Raw genomic sequence first — 23,791 nt, 5'->3', positions numbered from 1 at the left:
TGATGACACAGTATTATAAATCTTTGTCCAGTATCATAAAAGACATTGTTAGTATACATTTGTTCAGATTGCTTTTGAAATATTTGACACTACCTTATTTAAAAAATATATTTATAAAACCTAAAGGTGGTAAGAAAGCCACAAGGCTCATGCAGAATATATCAGGTTGGAAATGAACTTTTTTCATATAGTAATTAGAGCAAAATTTCAAAAGAGACTTTAATATCTTTATTTTGAAAGTGTTTATTTCATCAGTGGGTCTGTTACCTCTTTCTGAGTTAATTGAACAGTTATTTATTGATAAACTACTGCATGCATGCCAGACACTGTGCCATGTGGTGGGAATATGAATGTCAATAAAACAGATGTTCTGTTTCATTGTTGTTACTAATAATTGTGTATGTTTTAACTAAGTACTAGTTGTTGTTCACATCTTAAATTCAGGTTGATATATTTTATGTTAAAATTAATTTTCCCAGTAAATTTTTATTTAGGTTTTTAAAAATATATGTAAGAATAGCTCTTTAAAGAAAAATGAATTTAACATTCACATGCAAATTAAAATTGCAAGAATTTGTTGCTTTCATTAACAGGTGAAGAAGGAAGTTTTAGCCATGGGTCTGTTATTGATGGAAGATTTGAAGGTTTCATCCAGACTCATAGTGGCACATTTTATGTTGAGCCAGCAGAGAGATATATTAAAGACCGAACTCTGCCATTTCACTCTGTCATTTATCATGAAGATGATATTAGTAAGTATATTTAACTTTTATCAAGTAGCCTTTTGCAAAAAGGCATATAAATAGTTAAAACTATGTGGAGACAAATGGAGCTTGAGCTGTTTTCTTTCCTGTTCTATTAATCAGGTAAGAAAATAGTTTCACAACCAAAGTCTCAATTTAATGAATAATAGATATATAGTACAGTGAGGCAATTTCCTTACCAATGCATTCCAGTCCTACTTTGTTGATATGATACAACCAATTCTATTTGAACTGTAAGTTAACCACCTATTATTGAACTGGAAATCCTATATTCTGATATTAGCCAGTCATTTAATGCTATAATGCTTTTGTATGTATGGCCTTACAGAAGCATCATTATCTTATGTAAATTTCAGTGTGGATATTTGTATAGTGATTAAGAAATATTTTAGGTATTTTTGTAGTTTCTAAGTCCTTTGAGTATTTCTTTTGGGAATCTTGAAATAATGACTTCAGTTTGGTAAGGCTTTAGATTTATCATTATGGATTTTGTCTTTTACCATGGTCTTTATATGATGGTGATTTGTTGGGAGAGTTCTTTTTCTGTGTTTTAAGAGTAGAAAATGTATTTAGATTTCACCTTTTAATTTCTACCAATGTCCATAAATCTATAACCATCTAACCATGAGAATGCTTTAATGAAATACTACAGAAATTCATTCTTCTAATTATATGCCTTTTGAGTACTCATATTTTAGTTTTGACTGTAATTAGACTAGTCTCTCAATTTTTGCCTATTTTTTTTTTTTAACTTGGCAGCTTTCTCCTGGTTTCATTTTCCTTCCTGTAGCCAGAAATTTATTGTCAATATTCTCATCCCTAGGAATGTACTGGAAAGCCTTATCATTTTGACTTTTTGCTCTATCATCTATGATTGTCTAAATGCTTGTTTTTTTCTGATACTCTATTACTGTAGAAAATAGCATAATTATTCTAGATGGGATACATTTAGGATTTTAGCTGCTGCTAAATCATAGATTTATTAATGCTACTTGCCCACATTTTTTTTTAATCCTTACCCAAGGATTTTTTAAAAATTTTTATTGATTTGAAAGAGAGAGAGAGAGAAAGAAAGAAACATCCCCCTAACTGGGGATTGAACCTGCAACCTGAGTATGTGCCCTACTCTGACCAGGAATTGAACCTGTTACCTTTTGGTGCATGGGATGACGTTCTAACCAACTGAACCATATTGGGTAGGGCCAACTTGCCCACATTTTTACTCATCCTTTTTTGATTCCTTTTCCATCTTTCTCTCCTGGTATTTCAAACTCTCCTCAGTGTCTAAGCTATAGTCCTCCTTCACAAGTAGGACTGTGAATTTTTTTGCCTCCTTTCTTTCTGCTAACAGAATTATTATCTCTTTTATTTGTATGTTACTTTGTAATTTTTTTAGTAATTTAATCTTTTTGCAGATTTATCTTCCCTGTCCAGTCTATGTAAGTTCTCCAACTGCAGTTTCTGTTTCTTTTGCTTCTTTAACATTCCAAATATTACTTATGTTTGGAGCAGATTCTTCACAGATACATAATGAAATCTTGAAACATTTTCTCTCTAGCGTTTTCTCAAAATTAAATAGGCCTTTTGGGAAAGGAAGGAGAGGAAAAGATTAGTTTGAAAGATTTCAAACACATTTTTATCTTCCCATCATATCATAATTAAATTTCATTCTTTGCTTTACACTTCTCATAAGTGCCCTCCACTGTTTTTGCTGTCTTTTATGATTTCTTTTACTACATCTTCTCTCTCCTCTTCTCTCCTTGTATGTATAGTAGTTTCAGCATATTTTGCTCTTTTCCCCCACTTTTATTTCTTTCTCATCATATAATTGCATTTCCCCACTTTTCATCTTACAGTCTTTCAAATATTTTCCTTTATGCCAACCTTTCTTTTTTCCCAAAGATAATGAGTTAGCTTGGAGGATCAGTGACATTGAATGCAACTTTGTTTTCTATTCCTTTTGGCATTTAACTTTACCATTGATTTCAGCTCTTAATTTTTATTTGTCCAAGTATATATTCAAGGTCAGGAGGCCGTTTCACATTCTTTTTATTGTTATATACCAATTGTGGTATTAGAGCTTAAAAATAGTATTGATTAGAGTGGTTTCATTTCTAACTTTTTCTGGTAAATGGAAATGTAACAATTTGAGGATGAGGGTATGGGAAGGAATTGCATTAAACAGTTTTTAATTCTTACAAATTAAGACGATTACTTTTGAGAAACAATTTGAAAATTGGTGAAGTATCCATGGTTTAAGAAAATCATCCATGTGTTAACCTTTTCATTTCTAAATAGTTGCTATATTCTAGATTCTAGACCAAGGGCTGACGAACCTTTTCTGTAAAGGGCCAGACAGTAAATATTTTTGGCTTTCTGGGCCATATTAGCTCAATTGCAACTACTCGGTTTTGCCATTGTAGTATGAAAACAGCTGTAGAAAATATGTGAATGAGTGAATGTGGCAGTGTTCCAATAAAACTTTAGTTATATATACTTAAATTCAAATTTCATATAATTTTACATGACACAAAACATTATTTCTTTAATTTTTTCAACCATTTAAAAATATAAAAGCTATCCTTAACTTGCACTCCAAACAAAAGAACTCACTTGTCCAGCAGACTGTAGTTTGCCTACCCCTCTTCTTAGAGGATAGATAGATAAAAGCTACTTTTAATTGGTCCTTTAACCTTTCTGTGTAGAATATCTAAGTTCTAATAGTAATAGTAGTAATAAGCGTAGCTGTTACTATTTAATGTGTACCTGGCAGTGTATAAAATTCTTTACCTGAAATTTTTCATTTAATCTTCACAATAACCTTTTGAGGTATAGGCACACATATTGTCCCTACTTTATAGATGAGGAAACTAATTAGAAAACTTGTCACTTAATTGTGGATCTCGTGTTTTTAACCATGTGCTCTTATGCTTCACTTATGGAAGAACGCTATAAATTCACATCGCCATCACTCCACAGATTTATAGGGCTTTTCTGAAATTTGTGAGCCTCTCTAAAATCATACATGTGTATCTGTTGTTTTAAGCCAAATTCTCCCAATATGTTTAGCAGTGGGTGTTTTACTTTACAACAAATTCAGAGATAGAGGATGTCTCTTTAATGTATATTATTGTTTTCATGTAATTTGCTTAAGTGCCAATAATTTATTTTCTCAATTAAAGTAATGTATTATTGTTCAAATCATTGTATATACATGCGTGAGTGTATTTGGTGTCTCCCTGTATGTGTTATTTTCAACCAAAGCAAAGCACAGCAACCATTGGTAGAAGTTCTGATGAGAATTAGGCTGCATTCCTTTTAATACTGTTTTTGCAACTGGAGGCATAAATGTATGAAAGCACCATGGAAAAGGATATTGCTGTTCTGGAGAGTTGTAAGAAATGCTTTCTGAGGCTCGGTACCAGAGCACAGAGACAGTTTTCAGTGAAAATATTTAATAACTTCTCTAGGCGCTTTGATACCTAGTAAGATGTGATGGTGGTAACTACATGTAGTTATTAGCTTAAAATTCCCACTTATTCAGTTCTGTACTTAGGTAGTAAATGGCACTCTCTGCTAGGACATAGAAGTGTGAACAGTTATGACAAGGTAAGAAGAATACAACTTAATCCTCTGCCCCTTGGCAGTTTATTTTAAAGAAACTGGAAAAAACATTGCCCCATGAACTATACTGTTAATCTTATTAATTTAGGGCATTAATGTAATTAATTTTAGGATTAATTAAATTGTACCCTCTTGTGTACTACCTCTCTCAGAGGGCAGTGGTCTAAAGATTTTTTCCATGCTGTACTTATATAGAAATATTTCATCTCTGAATTAAAAAATATTTTAAGTAAATATATGAAGCTAAATAAGAGTGTTTGGGTTTATTCTTTTTGTTTCAAATTTATTTTCCTGTGTGTGGTATAGAAAAGCCCAGAGAGCTTGAATTAGCAGGGCACTTCTACTTTCAGCATGTGTGTTAGCTGTGACTATACTTATTGCTTCTTTCCCTTGTGCTTCAATTGTCAAGACCCATTATTTCTTAATTTGAAAAGTTAAGATTGTTAAACTTGAACCATTTCAAGGTGAAGGCTTCATTCATGTAGAAGCCACCTTATTTGTGGAAACTTGAGGATATTGTATCTAAAAACTTTACAGAATCAATTAGTTTCATATTGTATTTTTGAAGCTGTTGACTTAAATGAGTTTTGTCACAGTCACTAAGACTTCCAGTTCTTTTTGTGGCCCTATTAGTGGGAAGGAGGGACAAAGGAAAGAAGGAAGAGTTGAGAATTGGAAAGTATTAATAATGGTTAGCATTGTTCAAATCTCAAGCTACCTCTTGGTGCACGGGACAACACTCAACCAACTCATCCACACCAACCAGGGTACACTATGTACTCTTTAAAAATTCTAGCTTCGCTGGGCCGGGCGTGGCTCAGAGGTTGAGCATGGACCTAGGATCCAGGCGATCAAGGTTTGATTCCCAGTCAGGGCACATGCCCGGGTTGTGGGCTAGATCCCCAGTCGGGGGCATGCAGGAGGCAGCCGATCAATGACTCTCTCATCATTGATGTTTCTATCTCTCTCTCTCCCTTCCTCTCCTTTCCTCTCTCTGAAATCAATAAAGATATATTTAAAAAATAAATAAATAAAAATTCTGGCTTCTTAGCACAATTGTTTCGATATTCATTTATGTCATTGTGTGTGTTAATAGTTTATTCCTTTTTATTGATGAGTAATATTCCATTGTATGGATACTATAATCTGTTTTTGTATTCTCCTGTTCATGGACATTTGGATTGTTTCCAGTTTTGGATTATTACAAACAAAATTACTATAAAGTGTTTTTGTTTTTTTAATGTCTTTAATGATTTCAGAGAGAGGAAGGGAGAGGGGGAGAGAGAGAGATAGAAACATCAGTGATGAGAGAGTTATTGATCTGCACCCTCCTGCACACCCCCTGCAGGGGATTGAGCCCGAAACCCAAGCATGTGCCCTGACCGGGAATCGAACCTCAATCTCCTGGTTCATAGGTTGATGCTCAACTGCTGAGCTACGCTGGCCGGGCTATAAAGTTTTTGATATTAACTCATCAACTATTGATTGATTAAAGAAGATAGAGTTTGAAAAGAGGCAAGGGGGTGAAAAAAATACTAAGGACTTTTAATGTCTTGATCTAATACCTAAGCTCTAGAGAAGGGACATTTTGGAAATTTAAGACAAGTCTTGTGGAAGCAAGAGAGCAGAAGGAATGTTTCTTACACTAGTTGTCTGTTGATTCTGTCCCCTAAACCCATACTCATGTTTTAAAATACAATTCAGGTATAACCTCCTAGAACCCTTTTGGCCCTTCAGTTCTGAGTGTTATCTTTTGACTGCTGTTTATGTATTGGTATGTCCTCCCAATGTTTTGAATCCAGCAGTTTACAGGTTATTGGTCATATGATTGACCTTTGGGAAGAGGCATGAAAGGAAAACAGCTGTTGACTGGATGAGTAAATTAAATTCAACCAATATTTAATACACTGTGGATGATTATAGGGAGACTGAATACTTAGCTGGGTGAATGCTCTTTGAGGGTGATGCTCTGTGTCATTTATTCTTGTATCGGTAATGTTTGATAAATAATAATTTTTCCTTTCATTGTTTGTTTTGTAAGTAAATTAAGGCAATTAAAAATACCATTGACATATAATTAGGAAATTTATGTGCATACAGGCCCCCATTTTATACTCAATCTATAAAGTAGTTAGGGATTTAGAGCACACTTTCCTGTAGAAACAATTTAAAATGGGAGACAGGCCCTAGTTATTGCAGGTAGAATAAAGGTTAAAAAAACATTATTGGAGCCAGCAGTGTACAGGTCTTTGGTTAATGGATGAACTTTGAAAGGAGTCATGGAAACCTGCTGCTGACTGAAAAATTCAACAAATGTTTATTGACTTGTGAATATACAACAAGGATTAAGACTTAATAAAAAAAAACACCTTCAGGAGAATTCTCAGTTAGTAATTGTCAAACTGTGATAAGTGCTCTAACCTAAATGTCATCAAAGGCACTGAGAGTGGTCCTCCCTCAGTGTGTACTGAGGGAGCCCTAGAGATATTTAGGAAGGCTTTCCAGGGGAGTTGGTATTTGACTTGAACTTTGAAGACAGGGGGCTGGATTTTTGACTGCTAGAGATAAGAATCTGCAGTGATAGGAGAAAGATTGCTATTACTCTGGCTGCAGTAGTATTTCATGTTATAGCTCAGAACCTGAGAAAATAAAATAAACTGGCATTGTCTTTGGCCTGGAATCACCCATTTTCTCTGTATAGGTGTATATAGATAGTTTCAAATCCAATAAGTGGAATTAATGGTCACTTTGAATCAGTGTGTTACAAATTTTCATTACAAGTTTCACTTTTACAGGTTTAATGATTGATTAATTTATTAATTAACATTATTTGAGTGCCTAATCTGTAGAAGATATTTTTAGATATTATGGATAAAGTGATAAACAGGGCAAAGGTTTCCTGTTCTCATGCAATTTAGGGTCTAGTGATTCTATTTATAATTGACTGGAATAATGGAGCAACATTTCTTCTACTAACCTGATGCCCATGATCTGCTTTCCTACAACATTAACCCTTATTAAAAACCAGGGGTAGGGAGGGACATGCCTGGTACTCCAGGCCTTTGTTCCTGGCAGATCAATGTTATGAGTGCATGTGGAAAAGGGGACCATCTTCAGTTTCTTCTCCTTCCCTGAGACAGTCATACTATGCTCCTCCTCTTCTTTCACCCTCCCCAAACAGAGACTGGGGAAGAGAGATGAGGAAGGGGTACTAGGGAGAAAGGGACACCTATCCCTTGGAATTAGAAGGGGGAAGAATATTTAGAGTCCCCCTACCCATTCTTCCATCCCTGTTAAAAAAATTCAACAGTAAAATTTAAAGCTCATAAAAGCTTTACTCAACAGTTCATGAATTGGGCAGCATGTCATCTAGCAGACAGAAAGGAGCTCCGAGGAGCTGTTTCAAAATGAGAGTCTTGTAGGCAGAAAGGAGTGGGTGGGGAACAAGGAAGTTATACTAGCAAAAGTGATTGCTTATGGCAAGTCACTTTCCTTTAGCGAATGCCAGTGGTCTGTCAAGCAGTTTACCTTACTAGTGCTGACCAGGTGGTTCCTGATTGATTGTTTAAGATTCTATTTCAGGGAGAAGCCTTCAACTTCCATTAAGTGAAGTCTTGGTTTGGTGACATGGGGCTAGCATAAGTGACTCAATTTGGGCCTTGTCTTGTTTTTAACACCTTCAAACTCATAATTTCTCCTAAAAAAAAAAAAAGCAGCAGCCTACTTTCTTCTACTGTCCTTCAGTGAATCCATGTTGATTTTTGGCAACTTGGGGAATAAATGACTTGTTCATGGGCAAGGACCCCACCCACTTACCCTCCAGATATTAACAAAGCAACTTTTTGTGTATTATCTGTGGACTCACTCTGTTTTTAATTCGATTAATAAAGTTTGGATTATTTGATTGGATTTGATGATTCATAGCATGCTATTGGAATGATTGTTCCAAGTTTTGACTGTTAGAGAGTCATCTCATAAGCAAGGCCTTAGACTTTGCCGTCAAATTATTAACCTTCCAGCCACATGGAGGGATGTCTTTCTGGGAGTAGTGGGGATGCAAGGTCTACTTTAGTATGGAGTGAGATATGGGGGTTTTATGCATGGTTCTGTTGGGTAGAAAATCTGAACTTCCCTGTTCCTGGAGTTGATGACTGAGAGTTAACTAGAGCTATTTCCTACTTAAGGTGGTATCACAATATATGTATTATTTATATTTGCACCTCCTACAACAAAACAAAAGCAAGAGGTTGGCATGCAAAGGAACTGGAAGAAAGGCAATAGATTTAAAGCTGATCTTTATTTTAAATGGGCCTACTATTTTACACCAATGACTCATTCTTTGTGAAAGAATATGCTGTTTGGCCTTTTCAGGGGAACTACAGTGCATCCTATGATTTAGCAGCTCAATGAGGGCTTATTCATTAGTTGAACAAAGGCTTTTTCTAGAAATGGGGATTATATTGTCAGTAATTTTAGAGGGAAAATGTCATTGTTCATTTTCATAGTTAATGTGGTGACCAGGGAAAATAGGATCTTTTAGAGAAGTTTTTATAGTATATAGGAAAAATTTTATACATTATCCCCCCCTTTTTTTTCTATTGGGAGAGTTTTGTGCTGACAGAATTTGATGCATATATAAATACTACTTTGTTGTTTTGGAAATATTTTTATCCTAAATATCAAGCCTGCAAAAGGAATATAGGTCTTTAATTTACGATATGTAAAGTACGATTTACAAAGAAATAAGACACTCTGATTTTTCTTTTTAAATATTCTAATTCTCTTTTTTTTAAAAAAAGTATATATTTATTTCAGAGAGAGGAAAAGAGAGAGAAACACCAACGATGAGTCATTGATTAGCTGCCTCCTGCATGCCCCCTGCTGAGGATCGAGTCCAAAACCCGGGCATGTGCCCTGACCAGGAATCGGACCTTGATCTCCTGGGTCCTAGGTCGATGCTCAACCACTGAGCCATTCCCAGCTGGGCAATACTCTAATTCTTTATTTTTCTAAGCAGGCAGTATACATAATCTGGGTATTGTAGAGCCCGCGAGCTTCTATCTTTAGTTAAAAGATGGAGTTAATGTTTAACTATGTTGATGTTTAACTTAACTATATGACTGATTTTTTGGCAAAAGTTGTATCTTAGGATGAGTGAAAACTAGTTATAAATGAGAACATTTAGAAAATGTTAACAAATACCAACACTGCTAAAGAGCTTCTGATATGCTAGAGAAAGATTATTTTGCTATTGTCTATGATAAAAAATTTGCCAAATGGTAATGGAGAGCAGATATAAAATAAGTTCTTTTCTTGACAAAAGTTTTCACCATGTATTAAGGTAATGCAGTACTGCAGAGCCCCCAAATTCAGTGACAAAATACACTAAAAGCTCATTTCTCACTATGTAAAAGTTTAATGTATTCCTTATCAGGCAGCTTTTTTTCAATAAGTGAGTAGGAATCCAGGCTACTTTATTTTGTGATATACTGTACTATAATGCTGTTCCCAGTTGTCTCCTTCCAGCCATTCAGAAGGGAAAAGAGAATATAGGACCCTGGCTGGTATATCTCTTCTCTACTGCTCACATTTCTTCAACTAGAACTAGGTTCTGTGACACCTAGCTTGGACGGGGAGGCTGGGAAATTTAGTTTAGATTTGTACTCAGGATGGTGAGGAACCTGTTTGGTCAGCGACTGCCAAACTGCGCCAAGAGTGAAATTGTTTTTTCAAATAAAATCTCTGAACTCTTACAAACCTTTTTTTTTTCCTTTCTTTTTTCTGGTTACATAGTTGATATACTATTTGGGGTTTTGGGGAAGGCTATATATTTTGTAAACAGATTATCCCCCACCCCATACACCTTTTTTTTTTTTTTTTTTTTAAATAATTGGTAGTGGTGGGGCATGTGGGATGGGGAGACCAGGTATGGTAGACATTTAGAGGAAGTCATCTGAAAACAGGCTGTAATGATTTAATCACAGGGCTTTTCTTTTGAAAGGCTAAGTTACGTAGTTTTTTTTATTGGGGAGTGGGGCCATTGATACCCATGCTCCTGTGTCTGTGCTCATGTTTGTGTGTGAGAGACAGCAGTTTGGGTATGGAGATTATTGAAACTTTATGATAAATTAGAACTGTAATTTAAAATAGCTTTTTTTTTTTTTTTTAATGTGTTAGAGGTCTAATTCAGCTCTAAGAATTTCATCATCTATTGTTAAATACATGTTTATTTCATTGAACTTAAATTAGCCTAAGATAAATGGTAAAATAGATTATTAACTATTATCTTAATAAACAATTTAAATTAAGGCACCACGAACTGATCCATAAAGGAAAATAAGAATGTAACAAATTAATTGAATCATAAGTTAGTTCCTTATCACATTATAACAGAAATTGAAATAAGCTTTTGAAAATGTATTACTTAGTATTATCCATTTTCTGTGGCCAAATACTTTGTATATCAGTACTCTTCGAGCATTTTTTACTTATCTGCTTAGTTGCTGCCAGAGTCAGCAGAGGGATTCTTCCTCATTCACCTTGTTATCTTGTAAGAAATAGATAAATTATTTTCTTATCCATGATTAAAGGGAAAACTAGCCAAAGAATCAGGCCATATTTTTAATTTCTGGATACTGGACTATCCTAATGTTGGGTAAACTAGCACAAAATAATGGATGTATAAATAATATAAAACTATGAACTTGACTTTATATGATAAAACAAGTAGGAAAATTCCAAGAGATCTAAAGTCTGTTAACTGAATAAAGAACTTAAGTGTGTAGGTACACTTGTCTATGAGTATGCCTTTATATTGTGTTCTTGACATGGAAGAACTTTTTTTAAAAAAAATATGTTTTTATTGATTTCAGAGAGAGGAAGGGAGAGGGAGAGACGGAAACATCAGTGATGAGAGAGTGTTACTGATCGGCTGCCTCCTGCATGCCCCCCACTGGGGACTGAGCCCACAACCTGGGCATGTGCCCTGACCAGGAATTGAATGATGATCTCCTGGTTCATAGGTCGACACTCAACCACTGAGCCAGGCTGGCTGGGTGACATGGAGGAACTTGTTTAGCTGGTGGTCCAGGCAAGCTAGGTTTCACTAAGAATCTGGGGAAGACTCATTGGGATATTTTCAGGTTAAAATTGTAGTAGCAGAAGAAGACATTGTGGTGATAATACCCCAGATCTACTAAATGGTGAGAATTGAAAACCTTGGCTTATTATACTGTAAAACTTTTCAGCATTTGTGGTAGATTCTTATTAAATATATGTTGAATGGTATTGTATTTTCACTTTGCTAAAGTGAGCTTTTGAAATGATAGAGTAATATATTAGCTTTTTTCTTGCTCATCATTTCATTTGTGTTATCTTTCCATTTCAAAATCATTTAAACTTCTTCCACTGATATTGCAGTTTTTTAGTTCTAATTTAATTTTGAAAATTTCAAACTTAACAAAAGTTGAAAGAATTATACAAGGAACACATATATCCTTCTCCCTGGTTTACCATTTTTTAACATTTTACACCTCCCCCAACACACTTTTTTGGGGAACCATTTGGAAGTAGGCTGCAGACATCATGAACCATCACTTCTAAATACCGCAGCACACATCTCCTACGAATATGTACGTTTTTCTAAATAACTATAATAGTGTTTCACCTCTAAAAATAAACATTAATAATATCATTTACTATACAGTCTATAATAAAATTTCTCCAGTTCTAAAAAGTCCTTTTTGCATTTTTTTTTAATCATGACTCTCAGTGTCTTAACTTCCAGGCTCTTCCACTGCCCCCCCCCCCCATTCCCTCATCTCAACCTTTTCTGAATTTTTTTAAAAATGGCATTGCCTTTTTTTCACATGTCTAGGTCATTGACTTATAGAATGTTCCACATTCTTGGTGTGTCTGATTGTTTATTCATGATTAGATTCAGTTAACATATTTTGGCAAGAATATTTCACAGGTGAAGCTGAATGTTTCTTAACTGCATCACAATAAGAGGCACATAATATCAGGTTGGCTTACTATTGGTAGTGCTTAATTTGATCACTTGGTAAATGAAGTGGTAATCACTATATTACTTGGATATGAAGGTACCTTTTTCCTTTATAATTATTAAGTAATCTGTGGGGTGATCCTTTCACAGACTCTGTATATCCTGTCACTTCACATCTTTCACTCAGTGTTTTTAGCACCCATTCATGATCTTTGGCTTTATTAACTAATATATATGGGGTTGTAAAATGGTAACTTTCATGTCTCTCATTTCTTTCACATTTATTGATTAGAATTTTACAGCTGTTGCAGTCTTGACCCATGATAAAAACTAATTTAAAGTTTAAAACAGAGCTGTTATATCAGTGTAATTAGGTTGTTCATAGCACCTACCTTCTACTTTCCAGTTTAGATTTGTACTGTAGTATTTAATTTGTATTTTCAATGAAATAGGTTATTAGTGTTTGCTTTAGGTTCTAGATTTTTCTTAAGAAAGTACCTGCAGTATTGCTAATTATAATTCTGTGGATTACATCTATAAGCTACTTAAGGATTTTTTAGTGCTTCCCTTCTCACCCATATTGATATTTTATTTGGACAGTTCTCTTAATTTTGGTAACTAGTTGAATTCTAAAATATGTTCATGAACTAAGGAGAACCTTAACAACGGAGAAGTAGGTGAACTTTCTGAGAGAGTGGAGTAAACTTTTAAATGAAATAGAACTAGTTTATTTAAGTATAAGTTAATCATTGTTGATAAAGGGAGAAAAATGGTGATAAAATAGTTACTGGTTTATAAAGCATTGGATTGAATTATATCTTGAATAAATTTCAACTGTCTGCTTTTACTATGCCATGGAGCATGTTTCTGATGCCTGTTGGTTTATTCATGGAAGGCATTCAGGCCAAAGATAACATTATATTAGCCTAATTGTAGTTCATATTGAGGTGTTTTTGTACTTTGCAGCATAGAAATTTAATGTGTTTGAAGGGAAAGTTATAAACTACAGAATAAAATAAATTGCAATATTAAGATACTCTGTATGTCCAAAGTAGGAAAGGTTGGGAAAACCGAAACTCAGAATTAACAGTGATTATTGTTCTGTTTTAGAATTCACAAATCATCTATATGATAAAGATATAGAGACCAGTGATGTTTTGTTGAGGGAGAACTTAGGAACCTACCAGGTTTGAAAATTAGAATGCCTTGCATAATTCCTTTCCTATATTATTTATGACAGTTAAATTTTCATTTATAAGATAATTTGTAATATCTGAACATGTGACAATAATGATATTTCTTCTTTGTGTTTTAGACTATCCCCATAAATATGGTCCACAGGGGGGCTGTGCAGATCATTCAGTATTTGAAAGGATGAGAAAATACCAGATGACTGGCGTAGAGGTAGTAACACAGGTAAGGATTTTAATACTAGCTTGCATTTAAGAAATGAAAATGAACTTGAGCATGTGTTCCTGCGTTAAAAAGATATGTTCTAGAATTTCTGAAAGATTTATAACACTGTGAAGAAATACAGATATTTTTTAATGCTTAAAGAGGCCAGTTAACTTGCGTATAATAAGGACCTACAAATAATGTAAAATAATGTATAAATCTGTGCAACTCAATAAACATTACACTACATGTCCAAAACATACCCAGTCTTGTTTTATTATAAAATTAAAAAATATTCAGTTTGAACTTATGTTTTCTATAAATGTAAGTATTTGTATAAAAATTAGACTGGCCAACTTCCTCTTGTTTGCCATGGATTTCCCAGTTTAACACTGAAAGTCATGTGTCTTTAAGCAAACTGAGATCATTAGTTACCCTGATGATAATCTCAGTGCTGTTGATATTTTAATTGTAAGATTTTTTGCCATTTGACTATTGTTCTTTTTTTTTAAAAATATATCTTTATTGATTTCAAAGAGAGGAAAGGAGAGGGAGAGAGAGAGACAGAAACATCAATGACAAGAGAGTCATTGATCGAGCCTGCAACCCGGGCATGTGCCCTGACCAAGAATTGAACCCCGATCGCCTGGATCCTAGGTCGACGCTCAACCGCTGAGCCATGCCCGGCTGGGCTGACTATTGTTCTTTTATTATTATTTTTACCTTCTTTTTCCTGTCATAGGTGGTAGGTTTATAGTTATTCAAAACACAAGTTTAGCCCTGGCTGGTGTGGTTCATTGGTAGGAGTGCTGTCCCATACACAAAAAGGTCACAGGCTTGATTCCCGGTCAGGGCACATACCCAGATTGGGGTTTAATCCTGCCCGAGGGTGTGCAGGAGGTAACCAATCGATGTTTCTCTCTCACCTCAATGTTTTTCTCTCTCCTTCCCTCCCTCCCTTCCTTTCTCTTAAAAAAAACAAACAAAAAAACACCACCAAAAAGAACCCATCAAAACACAAGTCTGAAATGAAAAAAAAAAATATTTTTATGGTAAAACATTTATCATGTAGTTTAGACATGCTTTCTAAAGTTTCTTAAGCTACTTGAGTTTCAAATGCAGATTTGTGTGTTTCTTGATCTGCAACATGCACACACAATTCTATTTCAGGTGGGTTTTTCAAGTATAAGTGAGATTTTATTCCTGCATTCATTGAACAACTATGTATTTGATTTTCTGTCATATCGTCAGAGTCTGCTGGTTCTAGGAATATTAAGACAAAGGCTTATCCTAAAGAAGTTTTTAGTTTAATTGGAGACACAGAGAAACAGTTGAGGGTAAGGGATAGAAGAGGATTAAGCATAGGAGGAATTGTTAACCAACCTGAGAAGTAATTGAGAACAATAATCATAAACTAAAAGAAAAGCAAGAGTTAGGTTGGCCATGAATAGATGGAAAGACAGGAGGATCAATATACTGGCACACCTTGTTTTATTGCACTTTACAGATGTTGTTTTTTACCAAGTGAAGGCAAGACCCTCCACCAACAAAAAGATTATGACTCGCTTTATTGCTACACTCACTTTATTGATGGTGGTCTGGACCCGAACCTGTAATAACTCTGAGGTATGCCTGTATTCAAAGGCCAGAAAAGATAGTAAGACTATGAAGTAATTTTTAACTCTAGGGGAGAGGACAAGACTACATATTGCTAGGTATTATAGAGTTTAACAGCGGCTAGATATAACATTAATATACAAAAAAATACGTCACATATTTTTATATCCAGCAGCAGCCTATCAGAAATGTGACAAAAGAGAAGACATTATTAATAATAGTATCAAAAATATCATGTATTGCCCAGCTGGCATGGCTTAGTGGTTGAACGTCGACCTATGAACATTGATTCCCAGTTGGGGCACATGCCCAGGTTGTAGACTCGATCCCTAGTCGGGGACATGCAAGAGGCAGCCAATCAATGACTCTCTCATCATTGATGTTTCTGTTTCTCTCTCTCCCTTCCTCTCTCTGAAATCAGTAAAAATATTTTTAAAAAAAGAAAATCATGTATTGAAGAATAAATGTAACAAAGAATTCTAAGACCTATTTAAGGAAAATTATAAAACTATGCAAGATACGTTAAAGAAGACTTATTTTAAATAAATGGAGAGACATACCTTGTTAATGGAATATAATATATCATAAAAATACCAATTTTTTCCATATTGATTTTCAATATAACTTTGATATAAATTACAAAAGGGTTCACAGCACTTAGATGGGTCTAAAATGTTATATAGAAAAGTAAAGACTAAGAAGAAGTAGGGCCCATCTAAAGGCGAGGTGATGAGCAGGAGAGAGGGATTTGCCCCAGAAGATATTAAAACTTATTACAGTCATTGAGAGTGTGATATTAATGTAGGGATGAAAACAAATTAACCAGAGGAGTAAAATTGAGTCCTCAGCAAGAGACTCATACATATATGAAACTTGGTTATGTGGTAGAGTTGGAATCTCAAATTGGTGAGGAAAAGTAAAGATTGAATAAACAGAGCGAGAAAAAAGTTTAGTCGTTGGGAAAAAAATGAAGTTGGATCTCTATCTCTTACTATACTTAAAACAAAACAAAACTTCAGATGGATTAAAGTGTTAAATGTCTAAAATGAAAACTTTGAAACTCTTAGGAGAAATATTAAGTAGAGATTTCCCATTCTATCTGTGAGGTACTGGTATCCAACTAGCTTTCTTGCAGAAAACAACTAGAGAACTAAATAAAATATGAAGCAGTTGTTTTCAGACATTGGAAACAGGCACTACAGGATGTGATTTTTGAGAGGGAGAAATAAATATCTTTGATTTCCCTGATGTACGACTGGAGGTAAAATTTCAGGTATAGCACAAGGAAAGGGGGATCTCAAGGAGAGCAGAAAGTACACAGCAGTCTTACTGAGTTGAAGAGACAGGTCAAAGTTCAGAAAGGCAGAATATGAGAGGAGATTAGCTACCCTGAGAAAAGGACCCAGATATCTGCACAAGTATTTTCTTGAATTTTAGATTAATACTAAGCTATACATGCACAGGGTAAAATTCTATGAGGAAACTACCAGAGAAAGAAAAATTACTGTGGAAATAATGTACTATTAGAAATTATATTTTGTAGAGATCCCAAGCCATATTAGGAGTAGATTAACTTCATCTGAGTTAAAGGCTGTTCGAGACCTGCCCTAACTAAGCTGAGAAACCAATCAAAAACATCAAGGTGAGTTTCAGGTAAATTAGCCACCTGTCAGAACATAGTTCAATAATACTTGTTAAAAGAGTACACAGAATGCAGATAATAATGTAACATTCACAATATCCAGCATTCACAAAATAGTACTAGATGACAAGAAGTTGAAAAATGTGATCCATAATCAGGAGAAAAACGACCCAGATAGAAACAGAAACAGACATTATAAACATTAACACAGAAGGATTTAAAACAGCTGTTATAAATATGCTCAAAGAATAACAGAAAAACAAAATAGAAGAGAGAATAGAAATTATAATAAAGAACTAAATGTAACTTATAGAACTGAAAAGTACATTTTCTGAATTGAAATTTAATGGCTGGCTTAAGAGCAAATTAATTACTGCAGGAAACAACATGGGTAATGCACATAAAGGACAGTAAAACGATAGAAACTATCCAGATCTCAGCACAAAGGGAAAATAATTGGAGTCTGGAGGAACGGGATGCAGAAAAAATATTTGAAATATTAATGTCTCCAAAATCTTTAAAGATAAACAAGATTCATAAACCTTTAAGAAAAATTTTTAATTTATGGTCCAAGTAGTCAATGAAACCCAGGTAGGATAAATACAAAGAAAATGTCCCAGGGCATATTATAATCAAATTATTGGAAACCACTGAAAATGAAAAAACCATAAATGCAGCTAGAGAAAAGAAGATACATTTATATATAGGGGAACAATTGTGAGAATAACTCCTGACTTCTCATTACACAGTGCAAACTGAAGGTTACATAATGACATCTTTAAAGTGTTGGAAAGAAAACTACCAAACGAGTATTCTATATTCTGTGAAAATAATTTTCAAAAATGAGGGCAAATTAAAGATCTTGTTTACACAAACAAAAGCTGAGAGAACTTGTAGGAAATTTACACTACAATAATTGTTAATGAAAGTTCTTCAGGTAGAAAAAGGATAAGAGATGGAAATACAGATCTATACAAAGATGTGAAGAGCATAGTAAATATGTAGGTAAATATAAAGGATATTCTTTTAAAAAAAATTACGATTTCAGAGAGAGGAAGGGAGAGGGAGAGAGAGAGAAACACCAATGATGAAAGAGGCATTGATTGGCTACCTCCTGCACACCCCCTTCTGGGGGTTGATGCTCAACCTCTGAGCCACGCTGGCTGGGAAAGGACATTTATTCTCATTTTAAAATTTTATTTAGAAGGGGTAGTAAAAGACATTTCACGTAAATGGAAAGGGGAAAAAAAACTGGGGTAGCAATATTTATATCTGACAAAATAGATTTTAAAACAAAGGCTATATAGCAAGAGAAAAAGGAGGACACTATGTAATGATAAAGGAGACAATCTTGACAAGAGAATATAACCCTTGTAAACATTTATGCACTCAACATAGGAGCACCTAAATATGTAAAGCAAATCTTGATGGACACAAAAGGAGAGATTGATAGTAGTAAAGTCATAGTAGGGGATTTTTAACACCCCATTGACATTAATAGATAGATTTTCCAGACAGAAAATCAACAAGGAAACAATGGCCTTAAATGATACACTAGATCAGATGGATTCAATTGATATTTTTAGAGCATTTTATCCCACCCCAGCAGAATATCCACTTTTCATGTGCTCATGGAACATTTTCTAGGATAGACCTCATGTTAGGACACAAAACAAGTCTCAGTAAATTTAAGAAGATTGAAATCATATCAAGCATCTTATCTGACCATAGTGGTATAAAACTAGAAATCAATCACAAGGAAAAAACTGAAAAACATGCAAAGACATGGAGGCTAAATAACATGTTACTAAACAATGAATGAGTTAACAATGAGATCAAGGAAGAAATCAAAAGTTACCTGAAAACAAATGAAAATGAACACACAACAACCCCAAATCTGTGGGGCACAGTGAAAGCAGTCCTAAGAGGGAAATTTGTAGCATTACAAGAAACAAGTAAAATAGCAAATAAACAATCTAACTGTACACTTAAAGGAAGTTGAAAAAGAACAACAAAGCCCAAAGTGAGTAGAAGGAAGGAAATAATAAACATCAGAGCAGAAATAAACAAAATAGAGTCTAAAAAAACAATACAAAAGATCAATGAAACCAAGAACTGGTTCTTTGAAAAGATAAACAAGATTCACAAACCTTTAAGAAAAAAAAGAGAACAAAAGAGAGATGACCCAAATAAATAAAATTAGAAATGAAAGAGGAGAAGTAACAATTGACACAGAAGAAATACAAAGGATTATAAAAAAAATATTATGAACAACTATATGCCAACAAATTGGACAATCTGGAAGAAATGGATAAATACCTAGAAACATACAACATTCCAAAACTGAATCAGGAAGAATCAGAGAATCTGAATAGATTACAAGAAGTGAAACTGAAGCAGTAATCAAAACACTCCAAGCAAAAACAAGTCTTGTACTGGATGGCTTCACAGGTAAATTTTACCAAACACTTAAAGAAGAACTAACAGCAATACTTCTCAAACTATTACAAAACATTAAAGAGGAAGGAAGACTCCCAAGCTTATTTTAAGAGGCTAGCATCATCCTAATTCCAAAACCAGATAAAGAGAATTATAGGCCAATATCCCTGATGAACATACATGCTAAAGTCCTCAACTAAATATTAGCAACTTGGACCCAGCAGTACATTAAAAAGGTCATACACCATGATCAAGTGGGATTTATTCTGTGGATGCAAGGTTGATACAATATCTGCAAATCAATAAACGAGATATACCACATAAACAAAATGAAGACTAAGAACCACAGAATCATATCCATAGATGCAGAAAAGCATTTAATAAAATCCAGCACCCATTTATGATAAAAACTCTCAGCAAGGTGGGAATAGAGGAAACATACTTCAACGTAATAAAGGCTATATATGACAAACCCACAGCTGACATCATACCCAATAGGCAAAAACTACAAGTGTATCCCTTAAGATCTGGAACAAGACAGGGATGTCCAGTTTCACCACTCTTATTCTACATAGTACTGGAAATCCTAGTCACAGCCATCAGACAGGAAGAAGAAATAAAAGGCATCCAAATTGGAAAGGAAGGAGTAAAACTGTCTATATTTGCAGATAACATGGGACTATATATAGAGAACCCTAAAGCTTCCACCAAAAAACTACTAGAACTGATAAACTCAGTAAAGTGGTAGGATACAAAATAAATATCCAAAAGTCAGTTGCATTTTTGTATACCAATAATGAACTATCAAAAATGGAAACTAAGAAAGCAGTATCATTTACAATTGCATAAAAAAAGACTCAGGAATAAATTTAACCAAGGATGTAAAAGACTTATAAAATTATAAGGCATTGAAGAAAGAAGTTGAAGAAGATGCAAATAAGTGGAAACATATACCGTGTTCATGGATAGTAAGAATTAATATCATTAAAATGTCCATATAACCTAAAACAACCTATAGATTCAGCACAATTCCAATGGAGTATTTCACAGAACTAGAACAAATATTCAAGAAATTTATATGGAACTACAAAAGACCTTGAATAGCTACTGTAATCTTGAGGGGAAAAACAACAAAGTTGGAGGAATTACGCTATAGATACCAAACTATACTACAAGGCCATAGTAATCAAAACAGCATGATACTAGCATAAAAACAGACATATATATCAATGAAATGGAATGAAGAGCCCAGAAATCAACCCATGCTTTTATAGTCAATATTTGACAAAGGAGGCAAGAACATACAATGGAGTAAAGGTAGTTTAATCAATAAATGATGTTGGAAAAATTGGACAGACACGTGTAAAAAGAGTGAAAGTAGACCACCTTCTTACACCACACATGAGAATAAGCTCAAAATGGATTAAAGACTTAAATGTAAGTTGTAAAACTATAAAAATCTTAGAAAACATAGGCAGTAAAATCTTGGACATTTCTTGTAGCAATATTTTTTCTGATATATTTCCTCAGGCAAGGGAAACAATAGAAAAAGTAAAATGGGACTATATCAATCTAAAGGTTTTTGCACAGCAAAGGAAACCAACAGAATGAAAAGACAACCCATTGAATGGGAGAACGTTTGCCGTTGATACATCTGATAAGGCGTTAATTTTCAAAATGTATAAAGAACTTATAAAACTCAGCACCAAAACCAAAATCCAGTTAAAAAATAGGCAAAGGACCTGAATAGACACTTCTTCAGAGAGTACATACAGATGGCCAGTAGACATATGAAAAGATAGTCAATGTTACTAATCATCTGAAAAATGCAAATTAAAACCACAGTGAGGTATCACTTCACACCTGTCAGAATGGCTATCATCAATAAATCTACAAATAAGTGTTGGTTAGTATGTGGAAAAAAGGGAACCCTCATACACTGTTGGTGGGAATGCATATTGGTGCAACTACTGTGGTAAGCAGTATACATTGTATAATTCTGTTAAACAGTGTTACCTCAAAAAATTTTTAAAAAATTGGCTTTTTAAAAGTTTTTTGGCATATTTAAGGTCACTAGCTTATGTCCCAGCAATTCCATTTCTGGGAATTTATTTGATGAAACCCAAAACATTAATTCAAAAGAATATGTGCACTCCTATGTTCATTGCAGCGTTACTTATAATAGCCAAGATTTGGAAACAGCCCAAGTGTCCATCAGTAGATGAGTGGATTAAATAAACTGTGGTACATTTGCACAATAAATACTACTTGTCCCTAAAAAAAGGAAATCTTACCCTTTGGGACAGCATGGATGGACCTGGAGAGCATTATGCTAAGTGAAATAAGCCAGTCAAAGAAAGACAAGTACCATGATTTCATTCATATATGGAATCTATTGAACAAGCAAAATAGAGACAGACTCATAGCAGGCTGACAGCTGTTAGGGGGAGCAGGTTGGGTGGCTAGCTTGGTGGGTAGGGGTGGAGGGATTGAGCAAAAAAAAAAAGGAAAAATAAAGAAAAAACTCATGGACATGGACAACAGTGTGGTGGTTGCCAAGAGGAGGTGGGGTGGGGGGAGTTGGAGGAGTATATAGGGGGGATAAATGGTGATGGAAGGAGACTTCACTGGAGGTGGTGAACAAACATAGTACAATGTACAGATAATGTGTTGTAGAATTGTGCTCCTGAAACTTGTATAGTTTTGTTAATTAGTGTCACCCCAATAAATTAAATAAAAGGGAAAACATTAAAAATTTATTGAAATAATGAAAAATTTCAGCAAAAAACTAAAAATGAACAAAAAACCCAATGGAAATTCTAAAATTGAAAAATATAACAGAAATTAAGAATTTGATGGTTTTAGATCTAGATGGCATGCCATTAGAAAACAGAATGAACCAGTAAGAAAGAAAAGGATAGAAAATACAGAAAAGAGCATAAGAGACATAGGCGATGCATTAAAAAGGTCTAACATGATATCTTAGAAAGAGAAAAAAATGAAAGTGAAATTGGGATAACAATGGCAGAGAATTTTCTAAATACACAGGATATCAAACAACAAATTCAATAAGCCCCGTAATTAGAGCAGGACAAATAAAGTCCTGTTAACTTCAAAGAAGCAACAATAAAAATGACAGCTCATTTCTCATTGGGAACAGTTGAAATCAGAAGACAGTGGAATGTTTTGAAACAGAGTAAGTGCCAACCTAGAATGATGGTACTCAGTGAAAATAGGTAACAGTAAAGTGAAGACAATACCTAAGAGAATAGTCAAACATGGAGTTGTCAAGGGAGAATAAAAGTGTTAATTTGGAATTATGGTTTAAAATTTAATTCTAATTTTTATAGTGACATTTTTTTAAATTTATTTTTTTCATATATCTTTCTTGATTTCAGAGAGAGGAAGGGAGAGGGAGAGAGAGAGAGAGAGAAACATCAATGATGAGAGAGTCATTGATCGGCTGCCTCCTGCACACCCCCAGCTGGGGATCAAGCCCGCAACCCAGGCAATTTACCCTGATGGGGAATAGAACCGCGATCTCCTGGATCCTAGGCTGATGCTCAACCGCAGCCACACCCGGCCAGGCTAATTCTATTTCTTTATTACTGTGTCATCAAAATTCATTTAAAATGGTGGTTTTACATATCAACAAATGTTTAAGTACTTGGAATCAATTGTAGTGGTAATTCTTTAAAAACATACTTACTGAGCATTCAGTTTGCCTGCCATGTCTGTGTTAGGTGAGAGCAATATAGTGATAAGCAAACACAGAGATAGTGTCTTTTTTCTAAAACTTACAAAGTAATAGGTGTTGGGCTGGAGACAGAAATTAATCAAATAACTACACAATAAGCTATAAGGTTACTCTATGTAAGTACATGGGTACATGGTTCTATGAGGTGGTATAATGGATGAATTGACCTCTAAGATGTTAATTAGATCAGGAGAGGTAGTATCAGCATGTCTCTGGTAGGAGACAGACTGTGTGTTGGAGGATTGGAAAAAAGTCCTGTGTAGCTGTACACAGAGAGCAGAGTAGGGTAATGCAGTAGTGGGTGGGGTCTCTGTGAAGTAATATAGAATGGGAAGAAACTGGACAGGTAAGTAGAGTCTGCAGTACTGATTTGGTGGCACATACAAGATTTAGGGCTTTATCCTTAGAGCAATAGGAAGTCATTGAAATACATTATACAGGTGGGTAATATTTTCAAGTTTGTAATTTGAAAAGATTGCAGTATAGAGAATAAAGACCAGTAGTGGATATGGATAGATTATATTGCTCTTATTGCAGTACTCTAGGTA

General features: G+C 34.5%; 1 protein-coding gene across 2 annotated transcripts in view; it reads left to right on the top strand.

Moving 5' to 3' along the window:
• The window catches only part of ADAM10 (ADAM metallopeptidase domain 10), a 120,284-nt gene that overhangs the window by 51,478 nt on the left and 45,015 nt on the right, over positions 1 to 23,791 (top strand). For both annotated transcript variants that reach the window (XM_081130265.1, XM_081130266.1), the window contains 2 exons: positions 594 to 752; positions 13,709 to 13,809. In XM_081130265.1, coding sequence (XP_080986391.1) covers positions 594 to 752; positions 13,709 to 13,809 — 260 coding nt within the window. The remainder of the gene's footprint in view (positions 1 to 593; positions 753 to 13,708; positions 13,810 to 23,791) is intronic.

The sequence above is a fragment of the Miniopterus schreibersii genome (genome assembly GCF_964146895.1).
Source record: "Miniopterus schreibersii genome assembly, chromosome: 1".
NCBI lineage: Eukaryota > Metazoa > Chordata > Mammalia > Chiroptera > Miniopteridae > Miniopterus > Miniopterus schreibersii.
This window is presented reverse-complemented; position numbering and strand designations above follow the sequence as displayed.